The sequence below is a fragment of the Synchiropus splendidus genome, chromosome 7 (assembly GCF_027744825.2).
Source record: "Synchiropus splendidus isolate RoL2022-P1 chromosome 7, RoL_Sspl_1.0, whole genome shotgun sequence".
In the NCBI taxonomy this organism is placed as follows: Eukaryota; Metazoa; Chordata; class Actinopteri; order Syngnathiformes; family Callionymidae; genus Synchiropus; species Synchiropus splendidus.
The window spans coordinates 4,659,258-4,681,510 of NC_071340.1; the positions used below are offsets into that span (position 1 = coordinate 4,659,258).

The following is a 22,253-nucleotide window of genomic DNA, read 5'->3' on the forward strand; positions in this document are numbered from 1 at the left end:
ACATCCATGAACATTGGAAGGAGAATCATTTACTCAGGAGTCCGATGGAAAAGAGTGGAGGGGAAGTCAAGTGTCCAAAATAGAGTAATTGAAATTCATTGATTCTACAGTATTGATAATAGAATTCACGAGTAGAAAAAAAAAAAAAAAAGACATGCGTTTAAATTACCCCCGAAAATGGTGGCAAATGTGGAAAAATAGATACAAACGACAATTGAAAATATGTGATGGGACAATAAATCTAATTTTGAGAATGTTGTATGCTAAAAATAATCAGTTTTGTGCAAAAATGCTAAATTACATTCACAGTATTAAGATAATGTGACAAACGAAACCAAAACAAAATGTAGGAATTTCATAAAATTATGTGTAAATTATGTGATCAGGAAATATCAATTTAAATCAAAAGGTTTAACATAATTTGCCGCATCAATCGAAATGGAAATTGCTACAGGGCCAAAAAAAACAGACAAACAAACAAATACATATTACAGCAGGGAAAAAATAAATCAATAATTCTGGGAAAAAAATGTATAGGCGCAGGTCTCCAGAGTAATTTTCTTGAAAACCCTCATGGTTTTCCTGCATAACATGTGGGTTCCTTTCCGTGCACTTCCATTGTCAGTGAGTTTCACAGGTTACTCCCGCTATTGCAGTACACGTTTGTCTCAGCGTGGTTCTAGCATATGGTCGGTAGAAGTTCCCTCTTCCTCATCAGGAGTTAGTTTAACTAGTCTTCGTAGATGATCCGGTGCCAGTCCATTTCTGACTTCTGAAACGGAAGCACTGGTCTTTGTGTTGTGTTTGGTAGGTGTTTACCGCATGGGAATAATCGAGCATTCTCAACTCTCTCTTTCATTCAAGTACAATTTGCATTTGTTTATTATACACAGTTGTTTAGTATATTTCACTTTTTTTTTTTCATATTATGGGAGAGTCTATTTAAGTCTTTTCAGTGTTCTGAATTATTATTTTTAGATCTCTCCTCTGTTGATAAAACGTGTGTCAAACAATACGTGACTCATTTGTTCTGACACCTCATAGATATCATATACAGGCTCAAACTCCTCCCACTCCAGTTTTCCACCTTTATTTTGTCTGTTCTTGCTTAGTGAGTGTAGGTCCAAGGTTCACAAAAATCATAAATCATAGAATTATTCCACAATTAACTGAAATGTATTTATGCTTATCAGGTACCTTGTCCATACTGAGTTCAGCATTTTACACATTGTCATTTTTATTTATTTTTTTAATTATAATCTTTCATTTGATCTTCTTCATTGTGAGCTGTCAAAAGACTGATATCAAAGACACTTTCACAAAATGTATAAAATGACAAAAAAGGATTCTGATTCAATGTCCTTTCTTCTTCTTCTTCTTCTTCTTCTTATTATTATTAATGATAACAATAATTAATAATAATACACCACCTGTATGGTTGTGATTCCGAGATCCCGTCCGACTAAAATCTTTCCGTCAACCAGCTTGGCGATTCGAGGGTCTTCCACCTGTGCAGAGCAACAGGTACAGTGCTGGACTTCTGTTTTGTTAAGAGGTAAAGATTTGGGCCAACTTCTGTACCTTCAGTCGATCCAACACCAGGTGAGTGATATCAGCTTGCCAGTCTGAGCCCAGCATGTAAACCATATCACCTCTGGGATCTGACGGTTCGGTGACGAAGTGGGTGAGAACCCGCACCAGAGCGTACTGGTACTGACACAGAGAGAGAAAATATCAATTTAAGAGTTCCTTACACAAGGAATGTCAAAATTTCCGCCAGTAAGTGAAGCAATCAAGCGAAACCTGCAGTGTGCAGCCTTTGCTCTTCTTCTCATCATCCTCATCATCCTCACTGTCCCTCGTGGGTCTGTAAACAGATAAATTGGATGAGCGGTGGACAGAAGTGTTGCACACAGTAACTACAGCTAGGCGTTTATTGATGTCGGACCTGGTGCAGACTTGCAAGAGGCAGTGGATACCACGTTAAAACACAGATCAGATGCTAAAATCAGATGTCACCAACAGCAATCTTTTCTGAAATGACGCAAAACACACCACCTACTACTATTTTGTAGGGAGTGTAAGGAGCTATGTATAAAGCCATTCTTTATATTATGTTCATGCCATACCATCATCCCTGCGGTGTGGTGGTTAGGTTACATGTTAAAATCCGATCCGAATCGAAGTAAATAGATAGTTCTGTAGATCAGATCACAAGTCGGAAACTGACAGCCTTCTCATAAGCCTCACGTTGCACCTGACATGTACTATGAGATTGGATAGTCACTTGTGAAAGCTGGCAGTGCTGCACACACACCACGTCATATACTTTCATTTCCAGAGTAACCGATACTTTTGACTTGCTCTCTGCATGAATGATGGACAGCTCTCCAATTAACTCGTAAAAATAAACATGTTCTTTAGTAGAACACAAAGTGCATCTAAATCAACGTTTTTACATTAGGATTACGGCAAATAAGCTCCTCACGGGGGTGAGCTTATCAACTCAGGCGACTTGGCACTAGATGGCAAAGACTACAAAGGCAGCGCGACTCCACGCTAACGTGATAAATGCGGAGCAGTAAAGGGTCTGATCGCTGTCTGGGTGGAAAACATCATTCAAAAACAACTTCACAAACTCCCAGAACACTGAGGTGTGCAGCAGCAGGAGGCTGGTGCTGGGGAATGGGAGCGGGACTCGCTATGTGTGTGGTTGTTTGATAAGTTGATAAGTCTGGATCTGTACTTCACAGACAAAAATCTTCTCGGTCCTTAGCAATCTCTCTCTCTTTGTTCAATGTGTTGTGAGACCAGTGTCGATAAATCAAGATTGTCGTTTTACGCAGCTTGTTTCCACCATTTTCTTGTGAAATGAACATGGCAACACTCTTTCATGTTTACTTTTGGCTCATATTCTGCGATCGTCTGTGTGTTTCATTCCAGATCAGAATAAGACCTGTCATCATAGTGAGCTTCAAGTGTTACAGCGCATGAGTGTGTGTGGCTTAATGTGGGCAGTTGCCGTGTGTAGGCATGCCAAAAAGTCAGACAAATCAGATCAATGTGCAATATGATTTTCATGACAAAAAACTAAACTTGTGTCATGTATTTAGTGCATTATTCACTGTTGATTGCTGTGAAGTCCGTTCAGTTCAGTGGAGCGGAGAGTCAACATGGGAGGCTCCCGTCTGCAGCGCTACTCACACAGAGTCAGACACTCTCAGTCTCTCTCTCTGCGCGTGATTTGATTTAAACAAATTGTGGGTCTGTGGTAAATCAGAAGGTGATGAAACGTTTGCTATGTACTGATGAATCTGCCGATGTCACCAGGATCAACCAGCTCCACTGCGTCTCTCACTGGGAAGAAACCCCTTTTCGTGTGCCTCACCGTTTGACTGATGCGTTGTGGGGCTGCCGTAAACTGCTTCCGCTTCTGGTGTGAGTCCGGGGTTAAAAGCCAGCCACTTTTGCTAATTAGCCAATGGACATTTTTTGGACAATTTTGCTTGTTGTGACAACAAGTGGCAAAGAAAGCAGCCAATTGGTTGACTCCATTGCTTATCAGAAAATGCCCACTGAGTCAATCAACCAATGGTTTTCTTTACTGAGGGAGGGAGTCGCCTGTCTAGCACAGCCCCACGCACTTTATTGGACTCACGCGCTAACAATCCAATTGTTGCTTTCGCAGACCGCAGGAGAGCAAATTTATAAATCACATCTGCTCCAAATGTGCGATGGCCCACCGAGCATTGCCCTGTACGCCCGATTGCAGGTCCAGCTTTGCCTGGCCTACAGCACGGGTGGGCAAACTGTTCCACAAAGGGCCGCAGTGGGTGCAGGTTTGTGTTCCAACCAATCGAGAGGGCACCTTTTCCCCAATCAGGTGTCTTGGTAGTGTCATCAGTAGATTGTCAGTCGGGTGTCCCTTGTTTGAGCTGACACCTCATTGGTTCAACTATGTGTGCTTGATCGGTGGGAACAAAAACATGCACTAACACGGCCCTTTGAGGACTGGTTTGCCCGACAGTGACACTTACAGCTTCTCAAATGCAGTATTGGTGTCATTAAATGAATCATGTACATGATGTTGAGACCACACAAAATGCAACTGCTTATTCGAGCAAACATTCACAACAGATTTGAATTACAATTCTACTGTCGTCGATGGGGTTTTCTAGAGGTTTCTACCGCCTGATCGGCCTAACGCACATTACCAGAGGGATTCAAAACACACGCAGAGAAGCAGGTGGCCATACAAACATGAGCATGTTAACCGCAAGTCAAAAATATTTTGTGGTGTTAAGATTCATTGTAGTTATTGAATAAGATCTTTATAATTGAACACTTTTTCAGATGAATTAGGGAGAAGACAAACAATACTATCCAAATGAATCAACTGATAAAGCCAAGGGAGAAGTGGAACGTATGGCTGAATCAGAAGTTCTTCAAAGCTTGTGTCATTCTTCTTTCATAAGACGTCTACCATGACTATTCCTTTGTTTTATTCTGCCAATGTTGACTGTTTGAAATTATTGAGGGGGTATTTAAATTGCGTCAACCTTCCGTACATTTGTACAATTCTACTTACATGTGATGAATTCCAATCAACACTCACGACAAAGGAAACAATCAACAGACTCTCCTTTGCCTTGGTGCACAAAAGGAAATGAAACCACAACACAAAGACAGTCCATTGTACCATAAATGCAGTAAGTCAGTGAGCATTCTGGATGTTTCAATAATTGAGATGCCACCCTTGCTGCTCCGCTTCTGTCCTTGAGTTCATCGGCGTTCAGTTCCTCCATTTTGAATGGTGACAAATAGTAAACACAAGCAAACACAACTGCACAAAAGAACACATGGCAGTAAATAAGTATGTAGTTTCCATCATTTGTTAGGACAAAAGAAAGAGGTAGTATTTCAACTTTTTATTATTTATTAAGTGGGTCAGCGAGTTGGCAGTCCACGACTTGGGTTACGTGGCAAATGATTGCGTTTTAAAGATCAGATTTTTTTGAATGCTAACAGTTTATTCTGAAATTTGATTTTCTCTAAGTGGGATGTGTATCTTGTAGTTTATGGCTTGACTAAGCCTGGATGTAGCTGTTTAACTTGAGTATGAGCAGACTACATGATGTGCAGTGTAGCTACCAAATCTGTCCTTTTACCGAATGTGTCGTACCTGCCACAGAATGACAACGTCACATCTGGCAGAAACGTCCAATACATGCCAGCTAATCACAAACCATTGTTCCGCAGACTGTGGAGGAGAACAAATACAGTGGTACCTCGGTTCTCGACTACAATCCGTTCCAGAAGGCCGTTCCAGAAGCGATTTGTTCGAAATCTGAATCGATTTTTCCCATTACAATTAATGGAAAAAGAAATAATGCGTTCCAAGCCTTAAAATAGGCTTTTGTAGGAGTGAATGTAGAGTGTCTGCTGCAGGTGTGTTGTTCGTCTGTGTGTGTGGCCGCTGCATGTGGGAGGGGTTGCCGAGTGAGTGATGTCTCTCCAGAAGTGAAGAGGTGCCCGGTGCGTGTCCAGCTCTGAATGTGCGCTTCTGTGCAGTTTGGCTGTGACAATGTCATAAACCAAGTAACGCTCTGTCCCAGACTCGCCTCATCCCTGTCCGAGCTCCAGCCGACAACAGGACATAAAACCCTGGAGTGCGTGCTCCAGACTCGGAGGTGTGGAGAGCGAGCACCTCCCCTGTGACACTGTACCACAGTCCAGTGCGGAGACAGGAAAGGTTTTACACCTCAATATGAAGAAAAAACAGCCAGTAAATGTAGCTAACGGGACACGTCTGCATACAGAGGCTGCATTATACACAATAACAATCGTTGGTCAGCTGATCGGTCAGTGCACGTTATGTTTTTTCTGTCTTTTTTCGGGGACGTTCAAAATGTGGGTTTTCGTACCAAATCTCGAAATTTTTGTTCGAACTTCGATTTGTTCGAAGTCCGGGACGTTCTAAAACCAAGGTACCATTGTACTTCGCAATGACAAACATCATATTCTCTAGCTCATTAAAACATTCTAAAAAAATGTATCTGCCGGATGTGACATCATCACCCTGCGGCAGGACACATTCAATCAGTGGACAGATTTGGTAGCTACACTGGCTTCTGCTGCACAATGGAAGTAAACAAACTGCTCCTCTGCCTTGAAGATCTAAAAACATTATATACAATTGACAGGTTGTGCAAGTAACTTGATGCAGCAGAGGTTCTTGGTCTGTTTCGATATCTGCAGTGAACACATAACAAACCTGATATTAACCATGTTGCCACGCTAAAGATGTGTCCATTTGTCTTTAACCATCTACACTGGGGTCTTTTTGATTATTTCTCACAAGACCATAAGAAGATCTGATTTTTAGGAGGTTTTCAGAGACATTACCACTGTGTTTGCCACGTTAGCATGGTTACTAAGTTAGTCGGGGCTCAAGCTATGATCAATCACTTGACTCTGTGCTTTAGTTACTCTATCTGTCATTCCTGTGATACCAAGAAAACACAGTCTTCTGAATATTTAATCTTGTTGTTCTTCTTTAACTTCAGTGGAACCAGAAGGACTGAAGACATCACAGTGCCAACCCTCGTCACCTAAGTGATGTTACAGTAGTCTGGCTCTCTTTCTGCAGCACATGTCACATGTTGGACTTGGTGTTGGAGGTGAATGCGAGTTTCATGACTTAATGTTTTGCATAACCTGCTGCGGAAAGGCAGAGTTACCTGGCATTTGCACCAATGATTGATGAAGCCTGATATGTTTATTTATTTATTTTCATTTACAGGTAAAAACAGCAAAAAAATCTGATGCAACTCGAGAAATTTGAGTTGCTGAGAAAATAATTTTCAGACATCAGTGACCTATAGTCAGGTACTTATTGCAAGACAAAGAAAACACGGTCTCCTGAATATTAATTATTTTTTAACACTTGGTCCAATCCAGAATCCAGAAATTTTCCAAAAGAAGCATTGCAACGATGATGCCAGCGCCATGCGCCAAGGTGATGCTGTTGAAACATCGCTCTGTTGCGCTGATATTGGCTCTTTAACTACTTGATCAGTCGCTGTGTACAGAGTAATATGTGCCAGTCTCAAACGTCAGGAGTCATCTCCGTCTTCTTACTCTACTGAGAGTTGAATTGGAGCTCACAGTGCCACCCCTTGTCAAAGAGCTGACATTACAATAGTTCAGTCTTCCCTCCAATGCATGTAAATGAGGAGAACCTGATGCAATCCGACTTGGCGGCTTAATCAATCTATTGCCATAGTTGGATTTATCTTCTCTGCATGAAGCCCTACTCATTGACAGATGTCCTAAACAATCAAAACAACCTTTACGGTAAAGTAGATGATGACTTTTCTACACTCTTCCAAACCATTGACTGAATGTCTGTAACCGTATTACGGTTATGCACCGAAAATAAAGTCAACAGTTAATATCTCACCTCTTATTGGTGACGATGGGGACCCTCCAGCCTTTCACCTGGCTTAGCTCAGTGTCTGAGACGTCGATCTGCAGAGGCAGTTTGGGGACCCACACTGTGATCTGGAGTTGAGTGGTCAAATGCAGGTACGTGAAGTTCACTGTCAGAGACTGTCTGCCGCGCATCTCTTTTCCGTTCACCAACACTTGGTCACAGTTTGGTGAAACCTGGACAGAATGACAGAAAATCCCCATTAAAGCTGCAATCACAGATTAACAATTCTATAATAATCTTAAATTATGAAATAAAAATTATGTTTGGCCTTTTAAATGTCTTTATGCTTTCATCACCCTGGTATATTTTCCACAATGACCACTGACAATAGAAATCTTCAGTTAACACTTAGAGGAGAGGTGTGTTTACCAAGCTCTAAGACAGATTGATGAACTTGCGACAAGTATTCTTATGGGTTGTTTCTCAAAAGACGCCTGGAGAGGTTCAAAGCAGAAACAAGATAATGCCACTGGTGTGAATGGTTCACTTCTGATCCAATTATCCGAACTGTATATGTACCTGGCAAACAGTTTTCATCTTTTACAAAAAATCCTTGCTTCTTCCCCTGACAATCTTCGTAAGTAAGTGCTTCTCCTCCTCCAGGATGTAAGTGAAGTAACCAGGTCTCATTCTTCTGGTCCCAATCTCTTTTTTTATGAAGCCTTCTTTTCAGATCTCAATATATCTCTCATGAAATGCGCGATTTTCCTTTCGTGACCTACTCTTCTCCCTTTGTCTCCTTCTCTGTCAATCCCCGACATTGCCTCGTCTACCTCTTCATCTTCCTCTCTCTCTGAAACTTGATTTACCGCTTGTTAACATCAAAGGGATGTTGGATTGTTGCCGCCTCAAACTATTTTGCCCAATCTTTTTTTTTTTTTTTTTTTCATTTCAGGTATAAATCAGAGTGTGACATGGACTGTTGGCCGCTGTTGACTCATTCTCTGACTGAAGCTACTAGACTAAGCCGATGCCTGATAGTTTCAGTTTCATTTGTCGTTTGCCAAAAAGTTCCAAAATAAAATTCAGTGAATTTCCTACAGTCTCCAGACCACGTCAGAGGTACAATCTCATTTCTTCCTGAAGGTACAAAATCACAGTCGAACATCTTGCACAAGACAGTGAGTGGATTTGAGAACTTCAGTAGAGGCAAGGTTCAGAAAATGTGCTTCCCATATGGGAAAAAAGTACCAAGACAGGTTTAACTTTTGGCTTTAACGTTCATGTTTTATCTAGTCACTGTGATAGGACATATGTGCAAGGCCAATGAAAGAAGGCTGTGGCAGTTTTTTCATCATTCCTAAATTTTCAAGAGACAAAATGGTTATAAATTCCAGCTAAATCTATTTTGATATCTGCCGGGGATAGCTGTGATGGCTGCCCTATTTGCTGGCTTAAGCACCAGCCCCCCAAAATGTGTGTGCATGTGCCTCACCAGCCCTCTATATTGGCTCATACACACTGACATGAACACAATGCATCCAGAGAACACTCTACGTCAGGAGTGCCCACACTTTTTTAGCTCACGAGCTACTTATAAATGACCAAGTCACAATGGTGACTTGGTCATTTATAAGTAGTTTTATTAGGATTAGTTAGTTACTTAATGAAGACTAAATTCCTTAGTTAAAAGTAAAAAAATAAAAAATACTTGACTGACACTTGAGACAAAAAACAAGATGAATGTGATGAAAACTATTAAGTACTACAATGAGAGTTTGATACAAAGACTAGACTGAAACATCACTCGTCGAAAGTCTAATTTTGACAGCAAAAATTCAATTCTGTCGTAGACCATTTATCAGCAGCAGGAATCAATAATGATGCAAAACTGATTTAATAGCTCTTTTCAAACACAGTGGTGTTGATCTGTTCTGTGTAACCTTAACTCTAAACAACCAAACTCTACCAATTGTTTGACATCATCGTCACTTGAGTGATATCACCTCTGTAACAAGGGGTGGTGCTCTGTAGTCTCCCTAAATAGTCTGAGTAGCAGAAGAACACAAAGCTAACGTGTTGCAAAAAGCCGTTTCAGACTGCTATACTGAATTTGTACTCACCGACACTCGTACTGACTGATCAGTTTAGTTTATTTAAACTTAAGAGCCAGAATCAGTGCTTTGGAGTGATGGTTGACCACCGTCACCATCTTGGAAACATTATCATTGTCAACATGCGTTGTTAGGTAGATTTTTTGATTAAATTTGCAAGTTTCTAAATGAAATTCAATATTCAATTTATTGCAAGAATGACAGATGAGTATCTAATGTACAGGGTCGCGCATTAGATCATTCTCGTGTGTGTGGCTGTGGGAGCTGCGTAACCTGGCTGGGCACATCCCAAAAGAGCTGCATGGATACTCCATCCATCCCATCCTCATCCCATCAGCCTACCACCTGTGGGAAACATCTTGTGAATCGGGTGCGCTGCTGCTTGTGCGGCAGTGGAAGATGAGTGCATCAGCATACGGGGTCTAGACTGCATTAGCTGGCTCTCGGGACGCTACCAGTTGGATCTGGTGGGGCTCACTCCCTTGATGGGGTCTTGTGTGGGGCTCTGACCCCAAATGGCTGGTTGTTGTTGGGCTTCTGTCTTAGTCATGGTTTTTCCATTACAAACACCTTGTTCAAACATCGGGAGGCTCACAAGTGTACTTGGTACTAGAGCTTCCAAGGTCGTAGGCCAATGATCGGTCTTGGAATCGCATCATCTGACTCATGGCCAGATCTTATGGCAGGGCAGAGGAAGAGTAGAGCGACCAGCTAAACCCAGACATTGAGCATGAGTGGTATTCAAAGCTGCCAAACCGTACTATCCAAAACGTACGGCAGCCGAGAGCGCAAAGCTTGTTGGCATTAGTGCTTCACTGCCTGCGCTACACTGTGTAACCTGAAGCCGGTGACCACCAATGAAGATGAAAATGATCCAGCGACGAGTGGGTGAGCCTGCTGATCACGGACCGTCATCTGGTGACGGCTCCTTGTCTTGTTGTTCCAGATCGGTGACCAAGTTACGTTTTCGGTTGGTGACAACAACTCGTTCAGCAACGGTCACTTCCTCTATGCAACGAAGGAACTTCGACAGCCCCGGAAGACGCTCCCAGTCCATGACCAAGGTGAGAAGGGTCGGCTCTGATCCGACCTGCACGTACAGGTCATAAAGACGTGGCAGTCTGCAACCGATGCACTGTAGTCTGCTCTTGTTCCTGGAGGTGTAACTGCTGTACCACACAGTGATCGAGGAGGTGAGCACAGACTCGATGATGCTTGTGTCGTTGTTCTCGTCGTAGTTTTCGTAGCTGCTGCAAGAAGAACATTCTCTGCTGGGCCTTGTTGATGGCCTACCTGATGATCAGCTCCCATTTGAGGTCCTTAATGATGCTGGTTTCCAGGAAGCAGCAGTCCACAATGGGAATGGGCAAGCCAGCCAACATGAGAGGCGAAGAGGAGCTCTGATTTTCCTGAAGTCCATGATCATCTACACTGGCGTTCAGCTCCAGGTTGTTGTGGCCACACCAAGACACCAGCCGGTCTGCCTCCCTCCTGTAAGCCGACTCATCTCCATCTGAGATGAGCCCAATGATGGTGGTGTCATCCGCAAATTTGATCAGCTTCATGGACTGTTGGCTGGAGGTGCAGCAGGTGTACAGGGAGAAGAGCCATGGAGAGAGAACACAGCCCAGAGGACACCCAATGTTGAGGGTCAGAGTGTCGGAGACAGTCATCCCAAGCTGCACGCACTGACTCCAGCTGGTCAGGAAGTCCGTAATCCTCCTGCAGAGGGAGTCATTGTGTTGAAAGCAGAGCTGAAGTCCACAAACAGGATCTTGGCATAGGTTACCGGGGAGTCAAGATTCTCCTGAACGAAATGAAGGGCCTACTTTACTGCATTGTCCACAAATCTGTTGGCTCTGTAGGTTAACTGCATTGAGTTCAGAAGGGGAGCAGTGATGGATTTCAGGTGGGATAGAACAAGGCGCTCAAAGGACTTCATGACCACAGACGTCTGTGCCACCGTTCTGTACAAGAGTGAGGCTGTTCAGGGTGCAACTCAGTTTGGTGCGCATTGTTCACAGTAGCTGATCCTCACTTAGATTTGCCTTATTGTAACTGGGGAGTCCGGAAATATTCGCTCCACATGCAGGACCTGGTCCACGAGCACATGCTGAGCCTCGTAGACGTCAGTGAGGTAGATAAACGGCAGCCAGGATGAATGAAGCGAACTCACACGGGGAGTAAAATCGCTTACAGTTCTCTATAAGACCTTCCAGAGAGGGAGAGCTGTGTTGAAAAATCACCGTCACGTCTGTACACCAGCAATCATTGATGTAGAAATATACTCCTCCACCTTTGGTTTTGACATGTACATCATAAATATCAATATACACTATATTAGCAAAAATTTTTGATCAGCCATCCAAATGATCAGTACCAGGTGTCCTTTTCACTTGGCCTGGTGTATAAAATCAAGCATCTAAAAATGCAGACTGTTTTGTGAAGTGTGAATGAAATGTCCTTGCTCCTAAATAAAATTTATTATAAAAAAAAAATTATTATAAGAAAATTGAAGTGTTTGGGAACAACAGCAACTCAGGCCATGTAGAGCCAGGCCTTCTCCACCAACGACAGTGTGTGACCTCACCAATGTGCTTTTGGAAGAATGGTAAAAAATTCCTCTCCTCAACCTTGTGGACACCCTTCCCAGAAGCTGTAATAGGCGCAAAAGGTGGGCCCACATCATGTTGAACCCTGGGGGTTAGGAACGGGTGGCACTTAAGTTCATATGTGAGTCAAGGCAAGTGAGCAAATACTTTTGATAATATAGTGTATATTGCGGTTAGCTCTCTCGCCTTGCAGCAAGAATGTTGCAATGGTTCTTCAGAAAAGCTTGAAAAGTTAAACACATGAGGTCAGTCAGAGGAACACACTCTATCATATCAAGCCTCTTCAAAGTTTCTTTTTTATCCTTCAACTCTACTTTGTAGTCTCAATCTCTTGCTCAGGGACTTCGCCTACAGTCTGCTGGCTCAGTGTCACATTTGAATCCACATCCATCTTCCATCGAGCAAAGTTATCCATCTGAATTCACAGTTCCCCACACTTCCTCTGATATTTCTACATATCCTCACCACGTGAATTTCCCTTCCGCTCACAATGTATTTCAAACCCCCCACCTGCACCGCAGGACTTCCAATCAGGCACCAACAATCATATCATCCAACTAGAGACCACTCACCTGATAAAGGTGGGCCCTGGGGGGAGACAAATCAGCTCTGTGATGGGATTAGACCTCCTACCCGTCCGTCATCTAAGAAAGTGCACGCTGCTGATCGTCTCAGCTTTTCACATGGCTGCCAGGGGAGATTGGGTTTCAGTGCTCATTAACGCTCATTTGCACTGCAGCCTCTGGTTTTGCCAAAAAGAATGGTTAACGCTGACACAAGGAAATACAGAACCCATCCGTCCACCTCTCGTCTGTCCATCTGTCAGTCCATTCTTCTGTCATCAGTTGACTCTTTATATCCACAACCTTACAGTTAGAATGTCAGCAAAAAGACGTAAGTCGAGCAGGTCGTAAGTCGGATCTTACGTGTCATGAGAGGAGAAGCTGTGGAAGTATGAGCTGGGAAGCTCCGTAGATGCACAATAACAAATGTATGTACACGAGAGAGAGAAGCAGGAGAATTGGTGAATATGAGGGAGCAGAAAAAGTGAAAACAAATCAGTTAACGTTTTAGAGACCAGTCATAGAGAGTGATAGAGAGGTGAGTAGGAAAGTGCGGACAGGTTGGACCAGACGAGGACGGTTTTCTGCGATGGTGAGTGATTAAGAGTAGCAGTTAGAGTGAAAGGGAAGCTGTGTAGGACAGTGGTGAGGACTGCCAACGGTTTAAAGACAGTAGCTCTGTTACAGACAGTAAGCAGAGTCAGAAGTGACAGAGTTAAAAATTATCTGGTTTGTTTGGAGACTAGACGGTTTGGTCACAAGGACAGGAGAGACAGGGGACACACTGAATTTCCTATTTATGAATCACAGGCACAATTCTGTTCATCATTTTTAAATATTCACTCCTGATGATTTTTTTTTCTCTTTATTTCACAGATGGATGCAGCAGTTGGTGCAACAGAAAAAAATCTTCTGAGGTTAACTTCACATGTCACTTATGGAGATTTCTGTTGTTTGTGAGTGTAAATGAGGGATTTTCTTTTCTGATCTTTTATGATAAAATCATGAATAAGAAAATTCAGGAAAAAAAAGGTATTGAGGGGCAGGAATGATGAGAACTGTTCTTCTCTCTGCTCCTTTTGAATCTCTGAAAAATGTTAATTAGAAGAAATACTGACCGAATTGTAAGTAATGTAACGAGAATGAAGCCATGTTATGTAATGGTCTTACAATTTGTTGTGTAAGACATTTACAATGTGTTAGAGGAGATTGACAATTTGTTTGTGATGAAATGTCACAAAAACAGACCATGTTGTTTCTTTTTTATCACTAGCCGACATTTTATCCACGGCCTCCAACTGTCCATCACACTGCAGCCGTCGGGATTCCACCCTGGTGTGAGTGTGTTTGGTTTACCAGCTGATCTGGACCTGGACACCAGCATCACTGTCGTCCAGGCCACTGCCACATCATTTTCATGTCACTACCCCTCCACTGTCTGTCAGGTAAGAGCGTGGACTACAAGGTTGACTTCACCTTCAAGGACGTCCATTACAACACCCCACCAACACCACCACCACCACCAAAAACATGAAACACAGGGCTAATTAATTTTAAATCACGTTGTTCTGATAAGGATCCCAGTCTGAGGACTGTGACTCTCATCGTCGTTGAATGCGGGGGTAGAGGGCCTCGGCACGTGCGCAGATGTGTATTGTTTTTGTTTTGAAATTAAACAAAATTCAAAATCAACAATATTTTGATATTTCGACTGAAGTTATTTTACGTTTTCTACTTATTTCGTGTAAGAACGATCATCTCAACAACAACTTGACCCAAAATAGAACTCAATCGTATTTCCTGCAGCTCGGCACAGTCCGCGGCTCCACGCCACGGCTCATTTGGTGCGAGTTGTTTGAGCATTTTGCATTAATTCGGTTTCTCAAAGAGCCCGCTCTCACAGTATTTCATGCATTGAGCAGCAAACAATATATTGCATGACATAACAGCAGCCAAGCATGACACTGAAATGGTTTCCTGAACATATCAGGACTTGATGTTACACTGTCATACTACCACCAAGGATGATTGAATTTCTATACGATGATTGTCAGCAGGACAATGATGTAGAATGAATAAACACACACACTAAGTCTCACAAAATCTAATAATATGTAATCATCCATGACCAACCAGCAGCTAACCTAAAGTCTGGCTTGCGTGTTAACCTACTTGGTGTATTTTGTCAGTGAGGTTTGCGGGGCTTTATGGATGCATTATGTGTGTATCCTTTTCCAGTGCATTAGCATGCTCATTAGCATAGGGATATAAGTCAACATTGGCCCAAATGTGTCTGCTTTTTGTACCCACAGTTTGTGTGTATGTGTGTGTGTGCCACAAAGACGGCGTGACCAATCTGCGTGTGCATGTGTGTGTGTGTGTGTGTGAGACAGAGAGAGCGAGAGAGAGAGAATCAACGACATATTCCAAATTTTCTTTTTGCCACGAGACTAATGTTGGCATAGTATCAGGGACACTCAGGGTATTGCAGCTGTGATATGCACAATGACACTTGTTAGCAAGTCGTGTAAAGCTGTTGAGGGAAAATTTCCATGGATATCATCCTTCAGATGTTTAAATAAATTACCACTGCCTGTTGGAACTGCTATAATTTCCCCTCATGCTCGACCAGCCATAGAACTACGACCTTTACAAGGTGGGTGTAATAACTCACATTTTTCATCAGATTCTGTCATGGTTAGATTCTGTCTACTTCCACTCTAGACTCACCTGTGATTCACTCACCTGGCACATATTTAGTCATTTAAAATCCACCGTACCACTGCCTGCCTCAATCTTGACTTCTATTCATAAATACAAGTTTTCACCCAAGAATTCTAACTCACATGCATATCATATGTGTGAGTTTCAGACTGAGGCAAGTTCACCCAGACTACAGCTACTGGTAACGTAAAACTGTAGGTTGCCCAGTTGCACGCACTCACTAAGAAATACAGTAGGGAAAAATAACTGAAACGAGAGTTCATGGCACATGTGTTAGGAAAAAAAAGACAAAAAAATTATAGACCGTTCCTTTCTTTGTAAGGGGGCAAACTCACAAAATTAGCAGGGGGTGAAATACTAATTGTCCCCATTGTATATATCAAATTTCCATGGAATCTGTATTGTACATATTGAATGAACATTAGATACATTTTCATAACTTGAACACAATGCTCTATCCTGTGCTGTATCCATTGAGTTGTTGCACGAATCTTGGGTCTTTGTATGTGCTTGTGTTCCTTCCTGCTTGTTTCTCACTGGAATGGCTCTAATATTGTGGTATCACTACATGGTGCGCAGCGTGTCCCTAAATGTGACAAATTGACCAACATTTTAAAGAACAATGTACAATGGCAGTGTCAAATATAATCTGCGCACACGTGAATGGGGAGGCCCAAGAGTTTAATGTATGACCACTGTTCTGGCTCCAGAAGACTGGCAATGAGCAGTTTCATAATAAAGAATGTGGGAAAGTATTGCAATGGTTCTTCCCAGCATATATGTACTTTCACTGCAAACAAGAACAAGAAATGAGACATTTTAATTTCACTTGGACACAAATAGATGCTGCAATGACTCATCAACTCTGAGACAACAATAGGCCTCATAAATCATGGCAAATGGAAACAGAATGGCTTGCTCTATGCTTTCAAAATAAAAGCCTGCCACCACCAGGGGATGTTTAATCAACACAGTGAAATCCTCCAGTGACAGTTGACATCCATATCAACTGATTGCTGTGCCTTGTTTCTGCCTCATCCTGAAGGATTATTATTAGTTAAGTTAAATGTGTGCATTACAACACTGTAACGTAATAAAAGCCAGCGCACGAGTGAGTGCCTTTAAAAAAATGCATTGCTATTTTGACCTCAGTCCAGGAGAAAGACTGTCACAGCAGTGCCTATAAACAGGCAGGCATGTAAAGCTTCAATTCCAGGACTTCAATGCAACTCGGTCATCATACTTGGATTTAGGATTTGGTCTAGAGTCTTGGTTAAGTTTAAAGAGGGTTTGGGAGGAAACCACTCATTGACATCATACTTAATCCCTAATACGTAAGAAGAGAGTTGGGAACATCACTCCGCTCTGAGAAATCACATGTTCAGAATCAGTATTTAAAAACAATGTTCTTCCAGCTAATCCTAGGAGCCATGAGTGCACTCTGTTTGCTTTGTTAGCTGTTTCACACATGTATGTATAAGTATATGTATGTATGTCAGATCACCTCCATCCATGTCGAACTGTGCAAGTGGTTTAATAAATAGCTTGCAGATCAATTCTTAATTGGTTTTGTGTCAGCTTAAACATACAAACAGCCGCCATGTCTAATTCAGTCAGCAATTATATCACAAAACAAATTACGACTCAAAACAATCAGTGATCTGACTGGGAGAGGATATCTGTGCATAGTGGTGTACACTCATGCGGGCCGGGTGGGGCTTGTGCTTTGTCCAGTAAGCAAACACTAAATAGCAACTGTGTGCATTTTGTAGCGAAGATTTGTAGCTTTCAATTACACTCCATCAATTGAACTTTCTTTTTTGATGTCGATCACTGGGTTGAGGTCTTGACCCCATTAAAGTTATTCATGTCAAAACACTAATTTTCTTTGTTGCTAATGTATTTTATTTCCTGCAGATGGACCTTATTATTGCACGGTTTATCTCCTCAGGGAAGCCTTAACAACTTTAGTCTCCATAGTCTCTTTAAACATGTGCCTTTCCTTTGATTAAAAGGCAGCATTTACCTTCACCTTCTTCTGCCGCTTATCTGGGGTCGGGTCGCGGAGGCAGCATTCGGAGCAAGGAAGCCCAAACTTCCCGGTCAAACCTCCTCCAGCTCTTCCCGGGGGATCCCGAGGCGTTCCCAGGCCAGACCGGAGAAATAATCTCTCCAGCGAGTCCTGGGTCTTCCCCGGGGCCTCCTCCCGGTAGGACATGCCCGGAACACCTCCCCAGGGAGGCGTCCAGGGGGCATCCGGATCAGATGCCCGAGCCACCTCAACTGGTTCCTCTCGATGTGGAGGAGCAGCGGCTCCACCCCGAACTCCTCCCGGATGACCGAACTCCTCACCCTATCGCTAAGGGTGCGCCCAGCCACCCTGCGGAGGAAACTCATCTCAGCCGCTTGTATCCGCGATCTCATCCTTTCGGTCATCACCCGAAGCTTGTGACCATAGGTGAGGGTGGGAACGTAGCTCGATCGGTAAATCGAGAGCTTCGTCTTGTGACTCAGCTCCCTCTTCACCACGACGATCTGATTCAGCGACCGCATCACTGCTGCCGCTGCACAAACCCGTCTATTAATCTCACACTCCCCTCACTCGAGAACAAGACCCTGAGATACTTAAACTCCATCACTTGGGGCAATAACTCTCCACCGACCAGGAGAGAGCAAACCACCTTATTCCGGTCGAGAACCATGGCCTCAGACTTGGAAGTGCTGATCTGCTTCACACTCAGCTGCAAACCGCCCCAGTGCATGCGGAAGGTCCCGGTCCGATGAGGCCAGCAGAACAACATCGTCCGCAATAGCAGAGATGAAATTCTGTGGTTCCCGAACCCGATCCCCTCCAACCTCTGGCTGCGCCTAGAAATTCTGTCCATAAAAATAATGAACAGAACCGGTGACAAAGGGCAGCCCTGATGGAGGCCAACATGCACCGGGAACAAGTCTGATTTACTGCCGGCGATGCGAACCATGCTCCTGCTCCGGTCATACAAGGAGCGGACAGCAATTACATTACATGAAAGAAAAACAATTATTCAGTTTCCTAAAAATCAGTCGATGTATAGTAGAAAGAGAGCGATTACTTGACAGTAATGTGCCGTGTCAGCTTGTTGGCTTCATGGTCAACATAGTGTCTACAACACACACTGGTGCATGATCGTCATCAATAAGCTGACAACGTTTCCTCCCACTCGTTATCATTCTCCACCGTAACGTCTTCCTGCTGCTCAACCCCCTCTTCATCCTCTCACCTTGCTTTGGCAGAAAATAAAGGCCCGCGTGAGGTCAGGACCAGGCTGCTAATTTGTGAGGATGCGTGTGATTGTCCCCTGTCTGTCCCCTGCTGGTGTCACCCGCACTCAACTACGAATACTGCTGTATCAGCAACACTCGCTCCTGCTGATGACAGCCTCTGTAGGGACTTGAGAAGGTGGGAGTTGGATGTTATTAGGTAGTTGGTTTGTATGCCATGTCTTTGACTTGTAATCAGGTATTGCCAAGGATTTTTTGTCACCACAGACTATGGGCATATTTTTTCACCCTAAGCATGACTTAAAAGCACTTCTTCAGTCATGTTATTCACACTTTTTACATCCACAATTATGTAAGATTATCAATCCCTTTTGCTCGGGCTTAATGGTGACGTGTGCCTGTGCAATTCTCAAATAATCGTTTCATAGTTATTGATTCAGGTCCCACCTGCCAATTTGTTTGCACTTTCTTTTTTTATTTGATAAAGCCATATAAAAACTTTTATCATTTCATTTATTTTTGATGCACAAAAACAAAATGCTAGCCTCATTTGCCATCGACAGGTTGCCGCTGCTCCTCCACATCAAGAGGAACCAGCTTGAGGTGGCTCGGGCATCTGATCCGAATGCCCCCTGGACGCCTCCCTGGGGAGGTGTTCTGGGCATGTTCTACCGGGAGGAGACCCCGGGGAAGACCCAGGACTCGCTGGAGAGATTATGTCTCCGGTCTGGCCTGGGAACGCCTCGGGATCCCCCGGGAGGAGTTGGAGGAGGTTTGTGCGGACTGGGAAGTTTGGGCTTCCCTGCTCCGAATGCTGCCTCCGCGACCCGACCCCAGATAAGCGGTAGAAGAAGGTGAAGGTGAAGGTGAAGGTTGCACTCACTCTTTTCATTTTGTTTCTTGGGAAAAATAACTGGGCTTGCCTAAGCTACATATCATATAAGATATATCCTGTATTAATGAACAAATGTCTGTTTCTACTACTCCATGGATACAGATGGCTGAATGCTGATTGTGGAGAGAAAAGTAGATATCTGTTCATCTCTGAGAGAACTCGACCCACAAGGTGTCCAACTCAGAGAACAGGAGAAGGATAAGATGACTTCATTGCCATAGGTATGTTTCAAAAGGCCACACATTTCTTGGGCATTGGCTTGGATTGTTGTCATTAACTTAGCCATTTGGGATCTGTATCGATGGCTGCAATGATGGATTCTTGTACAAAATCATTTGGAATAACTCATTTTCTACAACCGTGAATCCAAAATCAAAACACAGAGACAGTTGAGAAATGCAATGTGTTATTTTTTGCTGAATTTTTTTGATTGAAGACGGCATCATCAGCTGTCTTGTTGAATGTTTCTTACAAGAGTAGATAGCTCCTGTCTCTTCAAATAATTGTACTGGAATGCCAATCAATTCTCTGAAATCCAGATGCAGACGCAGAAACAACCTTTAGTCGAGAATCTGAACTCAGATCTGAGAAAGTGTGTTGCATGACATTTACAGACTGCCTGTACAGATTCCCTCACTCACAACACAAGGTGCTACTTGCTGTCTCTTCGCAGGTATCTTGCTGAGCTTTTCCTCTATGAACGAACAAGTTGCTTTTAAATCCAAGAATCTGGTCCTGAAACGCACTCAAACAGCATTGTGAACACCCAGGTTTCTTCTGTTTTTATTGTTATTGACTGGATTTTAATAGCAGCACTTTCACTGACTTGTACTAGAAAATTGCCACATATTGAGAAACTGTCATTGCAGTGGTTCCTTTTTATTTTGGTCCTCCGGGTGGCGGGGGGTCAAACATAAGGCAATCAATCTCAGCCTCCTTGCAGTGCGTAATTGCTACAGGTATTTCAGGAAAGCAGTGCAGTTTTTTATGTACACATTTGTTGCGTAATTGGCTCTTGAATCAATAACTGGAGGGCTCTAATGCATTCCAGTGTTGGAGAGTATTACTGCATGGCCTTGAAATGTGTATCCTCAATAAATGTTGCTGTACCATGCAGCTATTACATTTGATTTTGTACTGCATTAAGCTACTTCAACTAATTTTAAGTATAGTTTATAGCGATATGAGAGTGGCTATATTAGTGGCTATATATATATATATATATATATATATATATATTTTTTTTTTTTTTTTTTTTTTTTTTTTTACATTTGGTTGACTGAGTTTAATGTATATAAGTAGCTCCCAAATCGGTTTCATTTATGTATTTTTTCTTTTTAAACTACATTTCTCCCCATCACTGACTGTTACATCAAGATTCTCACTGCCATCACCATGAAACACATATATTATATTTTATTTATTCGTTTCCTTAATTTTGGGAAAGAGCTCAAGAGTGGTGCTACTTTTTTTGTTTATTGGTTTTAATTTGCAAACACAACTGTTTAGACTGGTTGAGTCATTAAACAGCTGTCATACATAAAAAGTTTATCTGGTCCTTTTGATCAGTGATTCTTAACCATAGGGCCGAGGCACACGGTTGGGTCGCAAAAAGTGAAGGCTCTGAGATGCTCAGTTTTAATACACTGATACACGCCACATACAGCGGCAGTAGTGTGTCATTGAATTGACTTGACAGCTACACATCTGTGATAGTTACCAACTATGAAGAACTTTTTAAAGAAGTTTTTAAAATCAATTAGAACATTGTATGGCAATACGTTGAATTACACTTTACTTATCCTCTTTAGAGTTTATTTAAGGAAAAAATGATATTTAGATGTTTCATATTATAATTATATTAATTCAGAATTTTATTTATGACCTACAGTTTTTCCAATTTTCTCAAGTGTATTTGTTTTTCTTAAGTAAAAACATGACTTGCAAGTCATGAAGAAGTTTTGGTTTGTTTACATGTATGGTTACACAAAAGGAAATCAGTCATTTCTAATTATGAATGGGCCCTGGACCCATTTGTTCTGGAAAAGGTGGGCCCCAAGATCAAAAAGGTTAAGAACCTCTGTTCTAGATTGTAGACCAAAAGGAATCTATCCCAGCAACCTGGGGCAAGAGGCAGAGGATATGCTGCACAGGTCACTGAAGCCACTCACACTAACAAGACAAGTTAAGCTCATCAACTAAAACCAGAAAATAGTAGTGTTTGAATGTGGGACGAAATCTGAGTGCCCCAAGGAATCCCGTACGAACCCAGGGAGAACATAAAAACAAAGATCTGGTCCAAGGGTTGCTCGAGTTGGCATGGAGTTGTTTTGCTCTGCGGCTGCAGCACTCACTTCACTGTCATCCTTGATGTGTCAATTAGTGATGTGCGTATCGATCCTGAATTATTGATACCTCCGATACCGGATCTTGACTCTCTACAATCAATTCTCAAACTAAAATATCGATACTTAAATAATTTGAGGTAATGCATATCCTTAACAGGAAGACGATGAAAAGTAAACTATTGCGATCCTGTCTGGACACGAGGTTGGTGGGAACTATTTTTCTTCCGCCAGTTAGGTATAAGAGCAGCAGCACGCTGCTCCTCGCCAGTCACAGTCAAGACTCGATTGCTCTCAGTGCTGT

The 22,253-nt window shown here is 42.6% G+C and overlaps 1 protein-coding gene across 1 annotated transcript in view; it reads right to left on the reverse strand.

Moving 5' to 3' along the window:
• si:dkey-215k6.1 (transmembrane protein 132D) overlaps positions 1–22,253 on the reverse strand; it is a 193,599-nt gene that overhangs the window by 7,882 nt on the left and 163,464 nt on the right. Inside the window, exons 7-10 of the mRNA XM_053869950.1 lie at positions 7,463–7,668; positions 1,804–1,867; positions 1,582–1,713; positions 1,431–1,508 (exon numbers count right to left, since the gene is read on the reverse strand). Of these exons, the coding sequence (XP_053725925.1) occupies positions 1,431–1,508; positions 1,582–1,713; positions 1,804–1,867; positions 7,463–7,668 (480 nt within the window). The remainder of the gene's footprint in view (positions 1–1,430; positions 1,509–1,581; positions 1,714–1,803; positions 1,868–7,462; positions 7,669–22,253) is intronic.